Source organism: Mustela erminea, chromosome 2 (assembly GCF_009829155.1).
Source record: "Mustela erminea isolate mMusErm1 chromosome 2, mMusErm1.Pri, whole genome shotgun sequence".
Taxonomy (NCBI): domain Eukaryota; kingdom Metazoa; phylum Chordata; class Mammalia; order Carnivora; family Mustelidae; genus Mustela; species Mustela erminea.
This window is the reverse complement of record NC_045615.1, coordinates 30,730,833-30,754,541: the sequence shown is the minus strand read 5'-3', so window position 1 is coordinate 30,754,541 and position 23,709 is coordinate 30,730,833. Positions and strand designations below refer to the sequence as shown.

Below are 23,709 nucleotides of genomic sequence, written 5' to 3'. Positions count from 1 at the left end.
ATGATACATTTTATAGGAATTGATCATTGTCTTGCTAATCATTCTAACCATTTTGTGACTTCTAAATTTCATTTGGAATTACCATTACTGGCCATAGTTTCATGGAACAGTTATTTTATCATTACGGGGATTTTTTTCTATGATAATGCTGCATTTACGTCTTATAAAAATTAATCAAAATTATTAAAGAGTTTGACAGTTGGTGTTGCACAAAACATGAGGGCCACTGCAATAAGATCTATGTCAAGTCAAACACATAACACTCCTATTGGACTTTGGTATTCTGTCCTTTATCTCATAAGAGCTGTTGCATTTAATAATATCTAATATAAATCTCCATTGAATATGAAGAGCCTGTAAGGTAGTGCCATTGATATTGATGGCAACATTTGCCAGTTCTATTTCTGGCTTGTAAGATGGTAGGCAAACACAACTTACCACTTTATATCACTTTCACTCTTTTTTGAGGGAAGATTTTATTTATTTATTTATAGATGGAGAGAGAGCACAAGCAGGAAGTGGGGCAGAGAGAGAGGAAGAGAGCATCCCAAGCAGACTCCACACAGAGCATAGAGCCTGACGTGGGGCTCTATCTCATGACCCTGGGATCATGAACTAAGCAGAATCAAGAGCTGGGTGCCTAACTGACTGAGCCATCTAGACTGTCCCTCACTTTTATCATTTTTTTATTTTAGCTTACCCACTAAGGCCATTTGTAGCTATTGTAGTTTTTTTTAAAAAAAGCTAAAATAATGTCCTCCATATTTATAGGAGAATTATTAAATATGGAGCCACTTTTGTACCATTTAGAACATTGTATTTCCCACCTTATTCTACTAGAACAGCTTTTATGCAATAAATATTTATTGGGTGCCTAATTCCATATCAGGTCTTTGGTAAATAGGAAAATGATAAAATTAAAAAAAAAAACAAGGTCGAGGTCAGAACTTTTTAGCGTGTGATATTTTTGATCCATCTTCAGTGGGGCATGTGCTTTAACTCTCCATATATTGGCAAAAAGTTTAACTTAACTATAAAGATTTTTTTCAATGAATATTGTCATCAGTGGCATATATTGTACAAGATAAGTAATCATTATCAGCAAAATATGAGATCACTTTATAAAAACTTGTTTGATTTATTTCTTTGTAAGTCAGAAAATTTATATAGCTGAATTTGTCTATTGTACAACTTTATATAGCTGAATATCCTCTACTTATTTTATTTTATTTTATTTTTTTACAGTGTTACATTAGTTTCACTAATGTAATCACTAATTGTGATTACACAATCCCATACATCACCTGGTTCTCATCTCTAGTGCCCTCCTTAATCTGCATCACCTACTTAACCCAATCCCTACCCTCTTTCCCTCTGGTAACCATCAGTTTGTTCACTATAGTTGAGTCTGTTATTGGTTTCTCTCTCTCTCTTTCCTCATTTGTTTTGTTCCAAAATTCCACATGTGAGTGAAATCATACAGTATTTGTCTTTCTTTGACTGACTTATTTCACTTAGCATAATGCTCACTAGCTCCATTCATGTTATTGTAAATAGCAAAATTTCATTCTTTTTTAATGGCTGAATAGTATTCCATTGTGTATACATACCACAACTTGTTTATCCATTGATTAGTCAATGGACACTTGGCTGCTTCCATATCTTGGCTATCATTTTCTAAATAATGCTGCTGTAAACACAGAGAAGCATGTATCCCTTTGAATTAGTGATATTGTATTCTTTGGGTAAATAAGTAGTGCAGTTATTGCATTGTAGGGTAGTTCCATTTTTAATTTCTTGAGGAACCTCCATATTGTTTTCCAGAGTGGCCACACCAGTTTGCCTTCCCACCAACAGTGCATGAGGATTACTTTTTCTCCACATCCTCTCCAATACTTCTTGTTTCTTGTGTTGTTGATTTTAGCTATTCTGACAGGTATGAGGTGATATATCATTGTAGTTTTGATTTGTACTTTTCTGATGGTGAGTGATGAAATATTTTCATGTGTCTGTTGGTTCTCTGAGTGTCTTCTTTGGCTAAATGTCTGTTCATGCTTCTACCCATTTTTTAATTAGATTTTTTTTTTCTTTATGGTGTTGAGTTTTATAAATTCTTATATATTTTAGAATGTAGCCCTTTATTGGATAAGTCATTTGCAAATATCTTCTCCCATTCAGTAGGTTGCCTTTTAGTTTTGTTGACTGTTTCCTTCACTGTGCAAAATCTTTTTATTTTGTTGTAGTCCCACTAGTTTATTTTTGCTTTTGTTTCCTTTGCCTCAGGAAACATGTCTAGATAAATGTTGCTATAGCCAATGTCAAAGAGTTACTGCCCATATTCTCCTCTAGGATTTTTATGGTTTTGGTTCTCACATTTAGGTCTTTAATCCATGAATATCCTCTATCTTTTCCTAGATAGTTTCTTGAAAAATCTTACCTTTTTCCTACCCACTAATTTTTAATGATTCTGTAAAAATAACTAACCAAGCAAATAAACTTAGGGTTAAGTTAATTAAACTATTTTTTATTTTAAATTGTATTTAACTTTGGTCAGTTTAGCGCTTAGATTATGGCGACAGCCACTTATTCATCCTTATCTATTGAATTTTCATTTTGTGCCACTTACTATATTAATTTTGGGGACTATACTGTTGAGTGTGAGGTGTTTTCCTCTCTAGGAAGTTTACAGTTAGGCCGAGAAGGTGCGCTAGCCAGGATTCTTGCTTGCAAATAACAGAGGCTGGTTAATTTAAGCAGAAAAAAAAATGACTCATTGGATTATTAGATAATTTATAGAATCACACCAGTGGAAAAAGTGGAGAGCCAGGTGGAGGGAGGTATTTCAGGAGGAGCATGTTTAACCCCTTGTCATAGACATCTTCACTACTGCTTTGGATGCTTCTCTCACCACCAGAGTCTTAGTTCATTCCTGCACTTTTGAGATCTGTTCTTCCAGCAAATATTAATTAATTAATTTATTTCAAAAATGATCTTTTTCCAGCTTTATTATAATATAAATGACATGGAACACTGTATTTATTTAAGGTGTATACTGTGATGGGTTGATATATGATTCCCAGAATAAATTTAGTTAACCGTCATCACCTCCTGTAGTTGCAACACTTTTATTTCTAGTGATGAGAATTTTCAGATCTGCTCTCTTTGCAGCTTCAAATATATGATACAGTATTAACTTTAGTCACCATATTGTACATTACCTCCTCAACACTTCTAACTGGAAGTTTGAACTTTTTGACCTCCTTCTTTGACCCACCTAACCACCTCCCACCCCAAGTGCTTGCAACTATCAATCTGTTCTCTGTATCTGGTGAGCTATACTATGTGCCTGACTATATTTTAGGGACTAGAAATATCAGTATACAAAGCATGTAAGTTGTCTGCCCACAAATAGCTTATATTCTAGAACTGGGAGTCAGGAAAAAACCAGGAAAATCAATGAAATATAAAATGTATTAATAGACTATAAGTTCTAGGACAAAAAGGAAGGCAATATAAATGAGATAGAAAGGTATTTGCACAAAAACTTGAAAAAGAATATGAAATGAGTCATATGGCCATGTGGGAGAACAGAGTTCCCAGTAGAAGAAGTACTTAGCCAGGAAAAAGGCTTTAAAACAAGAGCATGTCTGTATGCTGAGGGCACAACCAGGACACTGCATAGCCCAGGAGGAGTAATTGCAGAACGGTAGTAAGAGATGGGACTGGATGGTAAGACATTTGTGTGTGAAGATTGTGTGGGATCTTACATATATTTGTGAGTACTTCAGATTTTCCTCTGAGTAAAAAAGAAACCTTGTATTAGTCAGCTGACATGATTTATGTCATTTAATACATGACCCTTCAATCCCAGTGGCCTTGAATAACAAGCACTTATTCATTGTTTATGCTGCCTGTCCATCACTGGTTGGCTGTGTCTCTCTCCAGAGTTAGCACTTTAGAATTCAGTCTGACAGAGGAGCCTCTCTTTAGAACATCACAGTTGTGGCAGATGAAACAGAGACAATATTGCCAAACATACTGACTATTAGAGATTCTCTCCAGAGATTACATAAAAGTTCGTGCTCACATGACAGTATCTGGAGCAAGTCACAAGACCAAACTCAGCCTTAGTGGAGTAAAGAAGCATGATAATCTTCCTGAAGGGGTAATGAGTATTTTTGAACATTGACACAATTTGCCATATAACCATTGGATAATATTGGGTAGAGAAGAGTCATGATATGACTTCAAATTTTTAAATTACCTTAGTGTTGAGAAAAGACTGATGTGGGGAGGACATCTTTGTGGATGTCATGATGGATTATCTAATAGGCAAAATCCAAAGGTGCTTTGGGCCTCCAGTCTGAGGCAAAAGTAAGGAATAGCAGGTTTAGATTAACTGATTATTTTCTGTGGCTTAGGGAGAGGTGTGGTGAAAGTTTTTCTTGAGAGGACTGATCTTATAGTGGTCAAGCTTTAAAAGCAGCACACAAATTACAAATAAAAAAATTAAAAGCTGTATACAATGAAAGGGCATCAACCTGAGTGATATCTGAAACTAAGATAATACCTAGACATGTTTAAACTACATTTTTATAAACCTCACATATTACCCTTTCATTCCATACCTAATTATATGTGCATATATTTAGTTATTTATTCATCTGGGCATCCAGAATTATTCTCTCCCTAGAACCATAGGAATCAAAGCACCACAGTTTTCCTTCTTTCATAGGATCATTATAAAAGTCAGTGGAAAATATATTTTTGATTTCTGTTATAGAATCCATCTTATTTATTGGAAATTGCTATGGGTGAAATTATGCTTTAAAAAGTGTTTTAGGGGCGCCTGGGTGGCTCAGTGGGTTAAGCCGCTGCCTTCGGCTCAGGTCATGATCTCAGGGTCCTGGATCGAGCCCCGCATCGGGCTCTCTGCTCGGCGGGGGGCCTGCTTCCTTCTCTCTCTCTGCCTGTCTCTGCCTACTTGTGATCTCTGTCTGTCAACTAAATAAATAAAATCTTAAAAAAAAAAATTAAAAAAAATAAAAAGTGTTTTAAATTAAATAAGTTGACAACATTGCTTGACTATCTCCCAGATTTTGATTTGCAAAGTTTCTTCTTTGAATGTAACCAGTAAGAATGACTCAGTGTGTATAATTTAGTTGCTATGTAGTCATCAAATATTTCAGTTTAACTATCGTTGCTCTATGGTAGCAAATTGTTCAGTTTAAATCTCTCAAAAATTTGCAAATTTTGTGTTTTTCTACATCAAATACTTTACTATTTGTATATGTAGTAAATATTTGTGTATAGATTGAAAAATAGTATGAAAAATGGGGACAAAACCAGAATTTCCTGATTTTTTTTCCCTATTGGTTATTCTTTTTTTCTATTACTAATTTATTAAGCTTCATTAACTGTTATAATAGATCATAAAAATGTGTATGGTGTAGGTTAAAATGTTTTAGGCATTTAAAGCCTACAGAAATAATTGGAATGACAAATGTTTGTATTTGAAAACCATTAAAAGGATTATCAAATATACTTACTCTGGAAACTGAAAATTTGTGAAATTTCCTTTTAATATTTGGGCAATTAATTTTTGGAAATTTCCTCAGTGTTTGGTGTCTTGTGCATCACATTCTCAACTATTGAAGACCAATTATTTACTTCCCTCTATTGCTGTCTCAAGCGGTAATTCCTATATATAACCTACATTAATGTAAACCTTAATTATTAAAGTTTTAGATATAATTTTATTTATATTTGCAAATCTCATAATTCTACCAGTTATTGATTTTTCTTCACCAGTTAGCTATTAACCTTAGAAAATTGACCTTTAGAAACTAGTTTTCCTCCATTAATTCATTCTTTTAAAAGTTTTCTTCTTCAAAATAAATTCTACCATGAATAGGAAAATAACTCCTTTTTTGATGAGCCATCTTCCTTTCTTTTGTTCTTTTTTCTTTTTTCTTTTCTTTCTATCACTCTCTCATTTTTTTTTTTCCTTGAGAAAGAGTGTGTGGGGGTGAGGGGTAGAGGGAGAGGGTGAGAGAGAGAATCTAAAGCAGATTCTGCACTAAACTTGGAGCCTGTCATGGGGCTCGATCTCACAACTCTGAGATCATGATCTGAGCCAAAACCAAGAGTCAGGCACTTATCTGACTGAGCCACCCATACACCCCTAATTCTGTTTTTTCTTAAAGAGGGAAAATAAACTTTGTTTTTATTTTCAAAACCAAAATAATGGATTATTGCCAGATAACCATAGTGACACAGTAGTTACTTAAATAATGTAGATGGATTGTGAGACTAAAAAAAAACCTATATTATAAATGATTGTAGTTTGGTAAATCTTGAGTTTAACTGTATGTTTAAAGTGCATTGATCACCATCATAGATCGTTTATTTTCTGAATACTCCTAATAATGATCTAAGGCTTATTTTCTAATGTATGAATTAGTGGAAAAGCATTTCCAATGATTATGTGGAGACTTTTGTTGTCCTATACATTTACCAGGGCTAGAAATTAGCTGAGTTTATTGAAGAAAGACTGCTTTGCTTCTGAATGTGTTGGCCTTTGTTGTTGATCATAATTATTGAAAGTTTCACTGTAATGTAATTAATCCATCATTGCCAGCATCATCTCTGTTTTCTCCTTTATCACAGATGCTGCTCCTATGTAGGTCGGCGGGGAAATGGACCTCAGGCAATCTCTATTGGCAAGAACTGTGATAAATTTGGAATTGTTGTTCATGAATTGGGCCATGTGATAGGCTTTTGGCATGAACACACACGACCAGATCGAGATAACCATGTCACTATCATAAGAGAAAACATCCAGCCAGGTGAGAGGCTTCAGAATATGTTGGGTTTAAGGTTGATGGAATATCATTTAGTTGTGTTTATACTATTTATGATTTAATTTTTTTCTTAAAAAGTGTGAATTGACTTTTTTTGATATGATAGAATCAGCATTTTCCTGAATAAAAAAGTATACTCATGATTGTTTTACATTAAAAAAAATTTTTATTCCTTTAGACTGGATGATTTTGTATGCATTTTTCCCTTAAGTTTAGCTGTTTTATTTCTAAACTTCTGTGCTTTCCAAGAATAGGCATAGTCTATTGAACAAGAAATTAATATTATTTAATTTTTAAAGCATTTTTAATACTTAACTCTATAATCTAGAAAGGATCCAATGTTTGGCATGAAACATGCTGCTACATAGAAATCTATATTATACCAGGGACATTCTTGGAGAAAATTTCAAGGAAATGAGTCATTTCCAGGGTAGTCTAAGTAGTTTCTTTGAAAATTCTCTTTAAACTACCCTGAAGATAAATTCTTAAGAATTTTTTCTGTAGTTGATATATCGTATAACTAATATTTAATTTTCTCTGGTAGTTGACATGTGATAATAGCTTTATTTTAAAGCTTTTTATTTAACTTTCATAAATTAATAAAAATCATTACACTTCAGTTACCAAAAGAAAAATTGTGTTTTTTGGAATTGCCTTATAAAGTCATATGGATTTCAAATATCAGGAATGTAAAAATGTATTCTTATTTCCTTATTCATGGCAAGTTTTAAGTTACAAACATTGAATTCCTTAGAATTTCTTTTAATTAAAAGTATTGATTGATTTATTTGTTCAATTCATATTTGGTACTAATTATTGAAGCATTATTAGATGTTGAAAATGCTGTCATGAAAAATAAAAAGCTTACTGTGGGGTATGTGCATATATATATTGATTGCAAGTGGATGAGAGAAGCAATAAGAGTCATATGGTGAGAATACCACAAAGTCCAAGTAACATGACAAAATGCCTTGGCACGTCAAGGGAGATGTCACAAATGAACTGAAATTTAAATGTAAAGTATAAGTGTTCAAAGTGCTCAAAAGAGAGATAAAATCTCTAAGCTGAAAAAGACATGATGATGATAGCTATAATTATAGAAAATTGAATTTTTTTTATTTGCTCATTATGGTTGCATGGTAAGTTGCAAGTGGGAGATTAGTTGGTAGTTACCAAAGGAGGTCGGATCATAGAGGATCTTCTATATGAAGCTAGGAAACTTAGCTTTTATCTTTTAGCTATTGAAGAGTAATTGAAGAGTGAAAGCAGAACAAGTTCAGATTAAAAAAAAGAAAAAAAATAATTCTTTCAGCTTTGGGATCATTAACTGAGAATGAGGAAGTGGAGGTAAGGAAGATGAACTTAAGGAAAACTATAAGAAAATTAAATAAGTAACTTATAAAAGATGACTAAGTCCTCAGTCAAGGAAGTGCAGTTCAAGAATAAGAGGGAATAACCTTTCAAAAATACTTTAAGAGGAACACTAACATATGAGGGAAAATCTTCAAGGTTTTGAAGCACAAACAGCAAAGCAGCAGTTTGAAAAGCACCTGGTCCATATGTGAACAGACCCAATTACTAATCTTAAAATGATCACTAGAGAGGCAGAAATATGTTGGGACTCTTTCCAGGAACAGAAGCACTGGCAGGTGCATTTTTGCAATCTCATTCTACCTTGCTAATGCTAATGCTGGTGGGTGTTATTTTGGCAATCTCCCTCCAACCTGCTAGTGAAAGTAGGTATATTACACCTAACCATGCCACAGCTATACCACAGCCCAATGGGAGAGCACCCTGGATCACACCAAAAATATGGCCTATTCAGCCAGGCAAGAAACCCTTCCAAGGCACAGATTTACCACAAGTAGGCAAGTGCCTCATCCCTCATGTTCCATAGCCATACCACTGCCAGGGAAGCATCTCCTTTCCTTCTATGCCACAGCCATGGCTCTGCCACAGCTGGCAGGTGCATGGGGATACCTCTGGAGCACCTGGCTCTAGTAGGGAGTTTATGCTCCTGGGCCTTACACATAATCTTCTACACAAAGCCAATTCTTAAGACTGGGAGAGGCAGCTGTTCTGAAAATCAAGCAAAATGAGACAGAGACATATGTTTCAAATGAAAGACAAGACAAAACCTCATAAAATGACTTTAATAAAACAGAGATAAGTAATCTACCTGATAAAGAGTCCAAAGTAATGTTCATGAAGATGCCCACTGACCTAGGGAGAATAATGGATGAATGCAATGAGAACTTAAACAAAGAGAGAGAAAATATAAGAAAATACCAAATAGAAGTTACCGAGATTAAGAATACAATAACTAATGGAAAATACACTAGAGGGGTTCAGTAGCAGACTAGATAAAGCAGAAAAATGGTTCAGTTTACTGGAAGACAAAACAGTGGAAGTCACCCATACAGAGCTGCAAAAGGAAAAAGAAAAAACAAGTAAAAGGTGAGCTAACTTAAGGGACTTATGGGACAACATTAAGCAGAATAATATCTGCACATAGGGGTCCTGGAAAGAGAAAAGAGAGAGAAAGGGACAGAAAACGTATTTGAAGAAATCATGGATGAAAACTTCTCTAATTTGGGAATGGAAACAGACATCCAGATCTAGGAAGGCCATAGAGTTCCAAACAAGATGAACCAAAAGAGATCTACACCAAGACACATTATAATTAAAATTTGAAAGTTATATATGAAGAGATAATCTTAAAAGTATCAAGAGAAACAAACTTGTTACATACATGGGAAATCACTAAGGCTATCAGCAGATTTTTCAGAAGAAACTTTGCAGACCAGAGAAGGGAGAAGGGTGGCATGACCTATTCAAAGTACTGAAAGGGAAAACAACAACAAACTTCTGACCAAGAATACTTTATCCAACAAGATTATCATTCAGAATTAAAGAAATGATAAAGAGTTTTCCAGAAAAACAAAAGCTAAAAGATCTCATCACCATGAAACTGGCCTTCCAAGAAACTGTAAAAGGTCTTCTTTAAATAGAAAAAAATATAATGGTAATTAAGGACAATAAAACATATGAAAGTAAAAATGTCACTTTAAAAGGTAAATATATAGTAAAGGTAGTGGATTAATAACTGATAAAGGTAGTATGAAGGTCAAAAGAAAAGGACAAATTAACTAAAACTAAAATAATCAGTTAAAAGATACATAAAATAAAAAGATTGAAAATGGCACATCAAAAATAAAACAGGGAGAATAGTAGAAATATAGCTTAGGAATATATTCAAATTTAAGTTGATGTCAACTTCAAATAGACTATTAAATACATAGGAATATTATATGTGAACTTCACAGTAAACACAAAGCAAAAACTTGTTGTAAATACCCAAAAGAAAATGAGAAAGGAATGTAAATATAACACTGAGGAAAGATATCAAACCACAAGGATAGAGCAAAGGGAAGAAAGGGACAGAGAAGAATTAGAAAAACAACTAGAAAATGGTCAACAAAACATAATTATCAATAATTACTTTACATGTAAATGGACTAAATCCTGCAATCAAAAGATATAAAGTGTGTAAAGAGTTAAAAAATATTCATCTATATGCTTCCTTTAAGAGATTCACTTAAGAACTAAACACATACAGACTGAAAGTGAAGAAATGAAAAGAAAATATTCTGTGCCAATGAAAATAAAAAGAAAGCCGGTTTGCTACACTTGTAGACAAAATATGCCTTAAAACAAAGACTAATATAAAAGACAAAAAGGACACTGCATAATGTTAAAAGGGTCAATACAACAGGAAGATATAACACTTATGAATGTATATGCCACCAATGTAGGAGCACCCAAATACATAAATATTAACATATATAAAGGGAGAAATTAAATACAATTGTAGTAGGGGATTTTCATGCCCCACGTACATCAGTGGATGGATCATCCAAACACAGAATCAGTAAGAAAGCATTCACTTTAAATGACACATTTGTTCAGAAAGACTTAGTAGATATAAAGAGCATTCCATTCTAAAGCAGCAGAATACACATTCTTCTCAATGGTACGTGGAACATTTTTCAGGATAGATCACATGTTAGGTTGCAAAACTAGTCTCAGTAAATTGAAGAAGATTGAAATCACATAAAGCATCTTTTCTGACCACAGTGGCACGAAACTAGAAATCAATTATAAGAAGAAAACTGAAAAAAAAACAACACAAAAATGTGGAGATTAAATAACATGCTACTCAACAACCACTGAATCATTGGAGAATTCAGAAAAGAAATTAGAAAAATGAGACAATGAAAAATAGAAATATGATATACCAAAATCTAGGGGATGCATCAAAAGCAAATATAATAGGTTCATTTCATAGCGACACAAGCCCATCTCAAGAAACAAATAAACAAACGAAAACCTCAAATAAACAATCTAACTTTATGCCCAAAGAAACTAGAAAAAGAAAAAAATGAATCCAAAGTTAGTAGAAGGAAGGAAATAATAAATGAAATAGAACTTAATACACAATAGAAAAGATCAATGAAACTATAAGCTGGGTCCTTGAAAAGATAAACAAAACTGATAAGCCTTTAGCTAGATTCACAAAAATAAATAAATAAATAAATAAATAAATAAGGGGGGGGAGCTCAAATAAAATCAGAAATGAAATAGAAGGAAGGTATAACTGATACCACAGCAATCCGAACGACCATTAGACTACTATGAACAATTAAAGATAAGCGAATTGGGCAACATAGAAGAAGTCATTATGTTCCTAGAAATGTGTAATTTTCCAAGACTGAATCATAGGGAAATAGAAAATCTGAATATGCTAATTATTTATAAGGAGACTGTATCAGTAATTTAAAAGCTCCCAACATAGAAAAGTCCAGGACAAAAATGCTTCATTGATAAATTCTATTGAATATTCAAAGAAGTTGTAATATCTATCCTTCTCAAACTAATAAAAAAAAACTGAAGAGGAGGAAATGTTTCTGAACACATTTTACAAAGTCAGCATTACTCTACTACTAAAACAAGACAAGGACATCACATGCACACACAAAACTTCAGGCCAATATCTCTGATGAATATGTATGCAAAGATCCCCAATAGAATATCAGCAAACCAAATCTGACAATACATTAAAAGGATCATGCACTGTGATCAAGTGGAATGTATTCCAAGGATGCAGGGATGGCTCAACATGCACAAATTAACCAATGTGATATACCATAATCACAAAATATAGAAATTATAATCATCTCAATAGATACAGAAAAAAATTGATGAAACTCAACACCCATTTATGATAAAAACTCTTAACAAAGTGGGTATAGAGGGAATGTACTTGACATAGTAGAGACCATATATGACCTTTCTACAGCTAATATCATGCTCAATGGTGAAAAGCTGAAAGTTTTTCCTGTAAGATCAGAACAAGACACTTTTACCTTATTCAAAATCGTATCAGAAGTTCTAGCTATAATAATTAGGTCAGATAAAGAAATAAAAGGCATACAGTTTGGAAAGGAGGAAGGACAACTATCACTATTTATAGATGACATGATGCTATTTGTAGAAAATCTTAAAGGCTCCACCAAAAAATTTTTAGTGCTAATAAATGAATTAAGTAAATTTCATGGAAACAAAATTAATATATAAAAATATATTGTGTTTCTAACACTAATAAGAAGTTATCAGAAAGAGAAATGAGGAAAACACCTTATTTATAATTGCATCAGAAGGTATAAAATACCTTGGAGTAAATTCAGCTAAGGAGGTAAAAGACCTGTAGACTAAAAACTGTGAACTATGACACTAATGAAAGAAACTGAAGAAAATACAGGTAAGTAAAAACATATTCAAGTTCATGAATTTGAAGAATTAATATTGTTAAATATCCATACTACCCAAAGCAATATACAGATTCAATGTAATCCCTATCAAAATTCTAATGATGGGGCGTCTGGGTGGCTTAGTGGGTTAAAGCCTCTGCCTTATGCTCAGGTCATGATCCCAGGGTCATGGGATCGAGCCCCGCATCGGCCTTGGGCTCTCTGCTCAGCAGGGAGACTGCTTCCCTCTCTGCCTACTTGTGATATCAGTCTGTCAAATAAATAATAAAAAAACTCTTTAAAAAAATTCTAATGACATTTTTCACAGACCTAGAACAAATAATTCTAAAATTTGTGTGGAATCACAATAGACCTTGAATATACAAAGCAATCTTCAGAAAGAAAAAGCCAGAAGTATCATGCTCCCTGATTTCAAATTATACTATAAAACTGTTGTAATCAAAACACTATGATATTGGCTTATAAACAACCCATAGATCAATGGAACATAATAGGGAGCCCAGAAATAAACCCATATATATATGAGTAATTACTCTACATCAAAAGGAGCACAAATATACAATGAGGAGAGGATAGTCTCTTCAATCAATGGTGTTAGGAAAACAGAACAGCTATATACAAAACAATGAAGCTGGACTACTATCTTACAGTATACACAAAAATTAACTCAAAATAGATTAAAGACAAATGTAAGACATGAAACTGCAAAGTGCCTAGATGAAAACACTGGCAGTAAGGTGCTTGACATTAGGTTTAGTGATGTGTTTTGTTTTTTGGATCTGATTCCAAATGCAGGAGTAACAAAAGGAAAAATAAGTGAATCTACAGCAAACTAAATAAGCTTCTGCATAATTAAAAAAACCATGAAATGAAAGGCAACTAGCTGAATGGGAGAAGACATTTTCAAATCATATCTCTGATAAGAGGTTAATATCCAAAATATATAAAGAACTCATACAAATTAATAGCAAAAACATAATCTGATTAAAATGGATGGAGTCTCTGAATAGACATTTTCCTGAAGAAGACATACAGATGGGCAACAGACACATGAAGATGCTCAACATCATTAATCATCAATGATTAACGCACGGAAATGCAAATTAAAACCACAATGAGATATTACCTCACACCACTTAGAATGGCTTTCATTAAAAAGACAAGAGATAACAAGTCTTGGCAAAGATGTGAAGAGAAGGGAACCCTCAGGCACTGGCAGTATGGAGGTTCTTCAATAAATTAAAAATAGAACTACCATATGATCCAGCAAGTCTACTTCTTGATATCTATCTAAAGAAAACAAAACACCAATTCAAAAGGTTTATGCATCCCCATGTTCATTGCAGCATTCTCAGCAGTAGGAAAACAACCAAAGTGTCCCTCAATAAATGAGTGGATAGAGAAGACATCACACAAACAAACGTATATTACCCAGGGGGTGCCTGGGTGGCTCAGTGGATTGGGCCTCTGCCTTAGGCTCAGGTCATGATCTCAGGGTCTTGGGATCAAGTCCCACATCGGGCTCCCGGCTCAGCGGAGAGCCTGCTTCCCCCTGTCTCTCTGCCTACTTGTGATCTCTCTGTGTCAAGTAAATAAATAAATAAAATCTTAAAAAAAATATAAAACAAAACAAAAAACGTATATTACTCAGTCATGAAGAAGAATGAAATCTTGCCTTGAGGGTATTATGCTAAGTGAAATAAGTTGGGCAGAGAAAGACAAATGCCACATGATTTCAGTTGTATGGGGGATCTAAAAACAATTAAACACGTAAACCAAAATAAAACCAAGACTCATAGATACAAAGAATGGAGTGGTGGTTGCCAGAGGAGAAGGGATTTGGGAATATGAAATAGGTGACCAGCATCAAGAAGTACAAACTTCTACTTATAAAATAAATAAGTTATGAAGATGTGATGTACAGCATAGGGAATTCAGTCAATGCTTTATTAACTTTGCATGATAATAGATGGTAATTAGTCTTATTGTGGTGATCAGTTTTCAGTGTATATAAGTGTCTAATCACTGTGTTACACACATAAAACTAATATAATATTGTATGTCAATTATATATCAGTTTACAAAATGATGAAATCATTTGTAGTGTTGATTATCAAAGAGAAGTACAGAAAATGTTTACTCCCAACATAGGGGACTCAAATGCCTGAGCCAGCTATCAAAGTTCATTTTACTTTATATCATTGGAAAACAAATAAAGAGGAAATGATATTTCTGAAAATGATTTCAACTACCAATTAAATGAGAAGAAGTTTGCTGTTAACCATAGTTATTAGGTTCCTTTTATTACATGGAGAAAACATCTTATAAAGGACGTACGTTTCAAGAATAATAGCACTCCATTTTAACATAAGTATGTATTGAAGCAAGAAATATATAAGTAGCATATAAATATCTAATACTTAACATGGTCCTTAGCAATTATAGCTATTCATACCTTGGGTGACTCAACATTCAGGCCAATAGAAAAGAAAAAATTATTGTGTGAGATTTCCTATGTTTTTGGAACTACTGTCACAGGTCAATTCTAGTATGAAAGAGGTCATGTCATGTTGGAGATTAATCTTCAACAAATTTATGACTTGCTCTGGCTCAGATACTTAAGATCAACTGTTATTCAAGGGCAATGTCTAATACGTGTAGACTTTAGCCTCTCATTTATATGCAAAATTAGTAACTATAGTAGGAACAAAATCGGTATAAAGATTGGAATACTTTAATCCATTTTAGAATACTCTTTCAAGGACAAGGCTTATCATCTTTTTTCTTTTTTAATTGTTTAGGGTAAGTTGTCCCAGTGCTCTGATCCCTTTCCCTTTTTTTCATAAAATAAGTTCAGTTTTCTTCATTTAGACCATCTATGGCATATTGTTTTTATTTTTCACCAAATACTGAGTCACCTACAGGTTAAGCCTCAAAATGTATGACTGAAATTGTTTAATGTTCCACTTTCAGAAATTTTTATAAAGCATTTTGCTTTAACTAGAGAGTATCTTCCCATATTGTGCTTGAAGTTGAAATCTCCAGTGGGTTACAGGTTAATGTCTATAAAATCAGCTCCACAGATTTGTGAAAATCTCACTTTAGAACGGATATGTTAAAATATACTTATTCTTCCTTGTGAAGAAGAAAGATGTAACCTTTCCTTGTAGGAGAGGTCGGCAAGAATGTAGTGTTTTTCCTGAAAATGACTATAATGCACATAGATATATCAGAGATTTGGCAAGCACATACTACACCGTACAAGCTGGTTAGTTCATTATGTATTAAGTCATTGAAAGATAGACTAAAACACTTTAGCCTGGGTTCTGAACTTCAGGATGATTCTTTAATCCTTCATGCTCAAGTGAGTAGACTGAATTTCCTTCTCACAGAGATATTATGCCCTGGTATCAATCAATTTTTTATCATCTTTTATAATTTTTTTCATTAATGAAGTATTTATATGTTTTATAGTCATATGGAAGTTGGAATAAAAACCTAGTTAGATGAGTGTTGTAATAGATCCATTCTGAGTTGCAACCTTGAATTCAGAATTCTGAGAACTCACCTTTACATTTGGATCTTTCAAAACTTTTGAAGTAACATAAATGAGCCATAAAAGCTGCTACTGAGATTGTGAAAATGTGAGTTACTGAGGGCTGAATTCTGAGAGAATTCTCTGTTTCTGGACCCATGCCATAGATCTACATAGAGAAGTCTGTTACTTTCAGATTTCAAGAAACAGTATAGCAACACAGTTATCAACAGCCAGTTGAGAAACCCATTAAAATGAAAATGTCCAGAAGTTAAAAGTAAGTTGAAAAGTAAGTTAAAAGACAGTTGTGAAAAGTAAAACAAAAATAAATAAATTGTTAAGTTCTGAAGCACATTCTTCTTGATCAGAAATCCCTCCAAGTAGAGGTTGGATCAGATTCCTCAGAGGGAATCATGTTTCCATTCTGAAGCGAACTCTGTTGCTGGTGACTTACCTTTAGTGACAAAGTTACAGAGCTAAAGCCTGCGGTGTTGTGTGTGCGTACACATATTCCTTCCGTATTTTTCTTAGTGTTTCAGAGAAAGACTCTAAAGCAAATAGAAAGATGATTTGTGTGGATCTTGACAAATGTAGTCATAAGAGAAAGATAAAGATGTAACTTTTTCATGATCATTCCCGCAGTACTGAAAAAAGCAGTGAGAGTTTGGAGAAACAGATATTATAAGAACGTAAAATGGAAGTACATGGAAAACAACCTGAAGTATGCTTTTGGTAATCCAGCTTTTTTTGAAAATTAACTATCTGATCAAATTCAATATTCCTTGTTCAATGTGGTAAGAAGTAAAAGCAGTAGCACTGGATGCAAACTTTTGCACATAGCAGGCTGTTCGTGTGTGGCTGCAGCCAGCCTTTAGTCAAGAGCAGATGCACGTCTAGGAGGGGTTCTTCTCTTCTTTTCTCTGTCTGTTAGAAGGCTTCTGAAATGTTTATGATTGATTCTTAGGTCAAGAGTACAATTTTCTGAAGATGGAGCCTGGAGAAGTGAACTCACTTGGAGAAAGATACGACTTTGACAGTATTATGCACTATGCCAGGAACACCTTCTCAAGGTTGGAGTCTCAGGTTATACCTTTTGACTTTTAATTCCTTTCCTCTGTGTGGCTCCTCACAAGGCTGTGTTTCACATTAGAACTAGAACAGTTTTCAAATGCTGTTGCCATTAAGTACAGAACTACTTGATTGGTATTTATAGCCAACACTAGTATTTGAGATTTAAAAACCTATTTTCACATTTCCTATCAGATACATAAATTCAGACTAAAAATTTAAATGGTATGACTTATTTAAACTATTTTACATTCCTAAATCACTTTGAAAAGTCCAACTGAAATGATTATTAAACCACTCAGCATATTAAATTGGCTTAGCAGTATTTAATGAAAATTAGGCATTCACAAGTCAAATAGGATCCGTGGTCGTTGAGTTGGAGTGTCTACTGTCTATGTGACTTGTGTTTTCTACTCTATGTTTTCTGTTGCTCAAGTGTGAGTTATGCTATTTTAATTCCCAAAGAACATATTATGAAGATAATTTTACTTTATATAATTTAGAATTTCACAACTTATGAAACTTAAAGTCATCTCATTAAATATTGAATGCTATTTTTAAAGAATGAAATAAATATGAATTTCAGTCACTTTGTTTTAAATATGATGTCATCAAGCAAATAGTTCCCAGGTAAGAAATTTGGATCTGTCAAACCACTGAAGTAAGTCATCCCCTTTCCGTTTTTATGCCTATTTTACACTCTTGTCCTTTCTGATTTATTCTTTTTGGCCACTTATGGCCATTTCACAATTTATCAAACATCTGTTTCTAAAGGCAGGATTGGAAAGAAGATAAGAATTTCAAATTAATGCCCCCCCCTTTTTTAACTTTAAAAAAAAATTATTATTTTTTTAAGTAATCTCTATACCCACAGTGGGACTTGAACCTACAACCCTGAGATGAAGAGTCATGTGCTCTACTGACTGAACAAGCCAGGTGCCCCCTAAAAAAATTCCTGATAAAAAGTAAGAAAAGTGTGTCAATGAACTCTTAATTCCTGGATACATTTTTCAGTTATGCTTTTTTAAAAAGAAAAAAACTATATTATTTGAAAGATTGAATGTTAATTGATGTTAATTTAACATAATTATTAACAATATTTAATAATTATTTTCTACTGAAGTGATGTGTGTGTGTGTGTGTGTGTGTGTGTGTGTGTGTGTGTATGTATATACACACACATATGTGCTTGTTTAAATATAATAACCACCCAAACACTTATGGTTTCTGAAATTGAATTTAAGTTTTGGTAGAAATACATGCATCAATTTGACCCAAAATTAATTTCAAGAGCTGTAACATTTTATTTTTAGGTAAATGCTTGGAATTGACTTTTCTGTGGAAATATAACAAATGGGATTTGGGTCCCAGTTCAGCCAAGGCACCTCTCATATACTACTGGATTATTTATAACTAAGTGACTTTTGATTCTTTGGAACACAGGAAGTAGTGGAAAGTAGAGGAAATCATTCATTCTTTCTATCTTTGATAAATGATGAATCTATGCCAAAATGTAAAATATATATTTCCCCTAATTCTGCATTTCTTTAACATGTTTAAATTGTTTCTTTTCCTTCTTTTCCATAAATCATTCTGCCCTTGCTACCTGCAGTGCACCATCCCCACGCCCCACACCATGGTGCTGTGTGCCAAGCAGCCTTGACCTATTATTTTTGTCTTACTGTTTGAAAATTATCCTATTCAGTTTTCCTAATGAACTTATATTCTTAGAGTGAAAGTAGTTATACCTACCTGTTAGAAGAGTTGACCGAACCAACATTATTTTATCCTTTTGATTTTTAAAGAAGATATTTATTAACTTGTATGTATATTTAAATAACTGAATTCCAGGAGATATAATATTTGGCACAGTTCTTAGCCAGCACCTCCAAGATATTTAAAGTTTTGTGTGTGTGCGTGCATTGTTAAAAACACAAAACATAAAATTTATAATCTTAACTATTTCTAAGTGTATAATTTAGTAATATTAAGTATATTCACATCATTGTGAAACAGATATTTACAACTTTTTCATCTTGCAAAGCAGAAACCCTATTCCCCCGCTTGTGAAACAACAGTGCCCCATTTTCCCCTCTTTGCAGCCCTGGTAACTACTATTCCACTTTGTGTTTTGTGAATTTAGATTTAGATACTTTAGATACCTCTTTAAGTAGAGTAATACAATATTTGTCTTTTTGTGCCTGGCTTGTTTCACTTAGTCCAGTGTCATCAAGGTTATGCATGTTGCAGCATGTGACAGGATTTTCTTCTGTTTTAAGGCTGCATAATATTCCCTTGTAGGTATAGACCATATTTTGTTTATCCACTCATCCATTCATGGAATTTGAGTTGCTTCCATTTGTTGGTTATCGTGTATAGTGCTGTTATGAATATGGGTATGCAAATCTCTTTCCCAGACCCTGTTTTCAGTTATTTTGCACATATACCCAGAAGTGGTATGTGCCATACGATGGTTCTATTTTTAAGTTCTTGAAGAAACTCCATGATGCTTTCTGTAGTTACTGTACCACTTCACAATCCCACAGCAGTGCACAAGTGCTCCAATTATTCAATATCCTTACTAACATGTATTGTTTTCTGTTTCTTATTTCTCCTTTTCCTTTTATTTTTTTTTTTCAAATAGTAGCCATCCTAATGGGTATGGCATGATATTTTATTGTGGTTTTGATTTGCATTCTCTGATGGTTAACGATGTTGAACATCTTTTCATGTGCTTTCTGGTCATTTGTGTATCATCTTTGGAGAAATGTCTATTCAAATCTTTTGCCCACTTAAAAGTCATATTATTTAATTTTTTGTTGTTGAGTTCTAGTATTTTTGTCTATATTCTGTCTCCTTCTTACATACATACTTAGCAATTTTTTCGTCTTTGCTGCATAGTAGCTTTTTAATTTGATACAGTTCCACTCACCTATTTTTGCTTTTGTTAATTGTGCTTTGGTGTCATATCCAAGAAATCATTGCCAGATCCAATGTCATGAAGCTTTTCCTCTGTTTTTATGTAAGAGTTTTATAATTTTGGCGTTTGTGTTTAGGTCTTAAAATGTTCTGAGTAAATTTTTGTATCTAGCTAAAATAATTGTCTAACTTCATTCTTTAGCACATGGCTGTATAGTTTTCCAACCTCATTTGGTGAAAGATTGTTTTTTTTTTTTTTCCCACTGAGTAGTTTTGGAGCCCTTGTTGAAAATGATCTATGATATTCACTAGGGTTTACTTCTGAAATTCCTTTTCTGTTTTCTAGGTCTGTCTTTATACCAGTATCACACTGTTTTGATTAGTTTAGTAATGTATTTTGAAATCAGGATGTGTGGGTCTTTTAACTTTGTTCTTTTTCAAAAATTTTGTCTGTTTGAGGTTCTGTGAGATTCCCTGTGAATTTTAGGACTTTTTAAATTTCTGTGATAAATGCCATTGGGATTTTGATAGAGATTGAGCTGGACCTGTAGATCATTTCGAGTAGTGTGGACATCTTAGCAAACTAAGCTGTCTAATCCATAAGCAACGGAATATCTTTCCATTTATTTGTGTCTTCTTTAATTTCAGCAATGTTTTGTAGCTTTTAGTGTACAAATCTTTCACCTTTTTGATTGGGTTTATTCCTAAGTACTTTATTCTTTTTAATGCTATTGTAATGGAATTGTTTTTCTTAATTTCCTTTTCAGAATATTCATTGCTATTGTGTGTTGATTTTTTTTAGAGATTTTATTTTTATTTACTTATTTGAGAGAGAGAGACAGATAGTGACAGAAATAGCAAGAGAGAGCATAGCAGGGAGGAGAGGGAGAAGCAGGTTCCCACTGAGCAGGAAGCCACACATTGGGCTTGATCCCAGGACCCTGGGATCATTACTTGAGCTGAAGGCAGATGCTTAACTGACTGAGCCATCCAGGCACCCCTTATGTCTTGATTTTGAATTCTACAACTTTGTTAAATCTGTTTATTAGTTCTCACTTTTTGGGTGTGATTTCTTTAGGGTTTTCTACATATAAGATTACATAATCTGCAAAGAGAAATGATTTTAATTCTTTCTTTCCTATTTAGATGTCTTTTACTTCTTTTTCTTGCCTAATTGTTCTGGCTACAACTTTCAATACTATGTTGAGTAGAAACAGTGAGAGCAAAGATTTCTGTCTTGTTCATGATCTTAGATGAAAAACGTTCAGTTTTTCAGCACTGAGAACGATGTTTTCTGTTGGCTTTTTATTTATGGTCTTTATTATGTGGAGACAGTTTCCTTCTATTCCTAGTTTGTTAAAAGATTTTCATCATGAAAGGTGTTCGAATTTTGTCAAATGCTTTTCCTACATTAATTAGATGAACATGTGTTTTTTGTCCTTCATTCTATTAATGCAAGTATTTGCAATTTTATGTTTTCTTCTATTCTGAAACCAGGGGGTCTATAAAAAGTTTTAGCTGTCTTCATGGATTTCGTCCATCAGCAGATTTAGGTACTTACTTTTAGGAAGAACAGGGCTAGATATATGTGGCCTTTGTATGCATGGGTAATTTGTAACTAGAGGCTTGCTAACTGGGATTGCCCATTTTTCTTTAATGAAAGAATTGCAAAGTTTTACAAAGTTTCTTAAAGAAACCTAGCTAATTCACTCTTCTAATGTGGGTAGAATAAATGAAGATTAGTAAGTGAAGCCCTTTGTAATCTGTCACTGGACTATTGATAGTGCCTCACTGAGGATATTCAGGAAGAGTCTGTATTGCTTAATAGCCTGGATGTGGAGGGAAAGAATTGTTAACTTCCTGACCACAAAGGAAGAACAAAATAAAGGGTGATTGACCCCTTCTGAATGGAAGAGAAGTTACCTCAGTAGAGAGGAGTCAAAATTCATCATTCTATTGTCTGAGTTTGAATATATCTGTCAAGATGTTCTTGACCTTTTAAAATTGAACTGTTTTGAAAACTGGAAAAAAATGAACCTTTTAAAGATTACAAATCTGTTTTTAGAATTAGAAAATAATGATTATTTGTTTGTACTGAAGTACTGCAGAAATGGTAACTGTGGAGGCCGAGAAAAATTAAGGCCATCTCACCTCAGGTTTAGCCTTAGCATAAGTACAGCCATCTTAATTCTGGCAGCCATCTCAGACCCCCATGCCCAAGGGCTGAACTTTCCCCTACTTTAGTTTAGTAACAAGAACCCCCACCCTGCTTTAGTTCCAGAGACCCCCACCCTGCTTTAGTAACAGGAAGCCCCACCCGGCTTTGGTTCCAGAAATCCCCACCCTGCTCTAGTAGCAGGAACCCAGAAATACCGCTGCCTTAACTAAGCTCAGGGTCCAAGTCCCTACTCCACTGTGTCGGGTATACTCAGGCCCAACATAAGCTTGTCGAATAAACCCTCATGTGATTGCATTGGTGTTGGCTTCTTGGTGGTCTCTCAGACGCGAAAACTTGGGTATAACATTTGGAGGTTCCACCGAGATCTGGGAGACTCCCAGGACCCAACCTGGAGGGTCTTGCACCGCCTGGTGAGTACACTCATTTTTATCTATTTGCGCACATACTTTAGGAGCTCCAATCTGCATTTTTACCGGTAGGAATTACAACTTGTATCTGGGTAGACTAGGTCAATCATTGGCTCAAATGGACATGTGGCGGCCCATCGACTGGTGGTCTTGGGAGACGTCCCTCCCCCCCAGGGGGGCTTGAGTCCCCCTAAGCAGTCACCAGAGGGTTTGAGTCCCCCACTTTTTCAAGAGGTTAGAGTCCCCTTAAGCGGTCACCAGGGGGTTCTTGGTCCCCCAAGGCAGCTTGGCTGAGGAGCCAATGGAGCAAAGCTACCATCTGTGTGATTATCACTGAACACCTCTAAGTCAGAATCCCACCCAGGTGGAACAATATGGCAGCCCTGTGGAGCCTCGGTTGGCCTTGGATGGCTCCAGATAGCTGGTCCCCTGCCGTCCCCACCGGCGGGCCACTGCATGTGCCCCATGTGGCATAGTGTGCCCTGCTGCACGTCGGGACTGGGGTCCGGTGTGGAGAGCCCTCTCATCCCTGGAAACAGGGTGTGGCTGGAAAGGGGGCGCCACGTCGCCTGTCACGCAATGCCCACTTATGGGGAACCTAGGGCTAAACCATTTGTAGACGACTTGCTTCTGGGTTGGGGTTTCCTACGTAGCAGAGCAGCTGCCTAGCTGCAATCTATTGAAAGTTCAGTCCTTGGGCATATGGGTCTGAGATGGCTGCTGGGGCTAAGATGGCTGTACTTAGGCTAAGGCTAAACCTGAGTTGGGATGGCCTTAATTTTTCTCGGCCCCCACAGTAACCCTTCATTAATTTGGGCTTACCTAATATATCTGTTGATTTATGATTTATTGATTTATTTATTAAGCATAGTTGAAAATGGCTTTTCTCAGTATTGCCCTATTTTAT

General features: G+C 34.6%; 1 protein-coding gene across 3 annotated transcripts in view; it reads left to right on the top strand.

Annotated features, from left to right (window-relative positions):
• The window catches only part of TLL1 (tolloid like 1), a 214,684-nt gene that overhangs the window by 96,294 nt on the left and 94,681 nt on the right, over nt 1-23,709 (top strand). For all 3 annotated transcript variants that reach the window (XM_032332601.1, XM_032332599.1, XM_032332600.1), the window contains 2 exons: nt 6,670-6,848; nt 17,194-17,299. In XM_032332601.1, the coding sequence (XP_032188492.1) occupies nt 6,670-6,848; nt 17,194-17,299 (285 nt within the window). The remainder of the gene's footprint in view (nt 1-6,669; nt 6,849-17,193; nt 17,300-23,709) is intronic.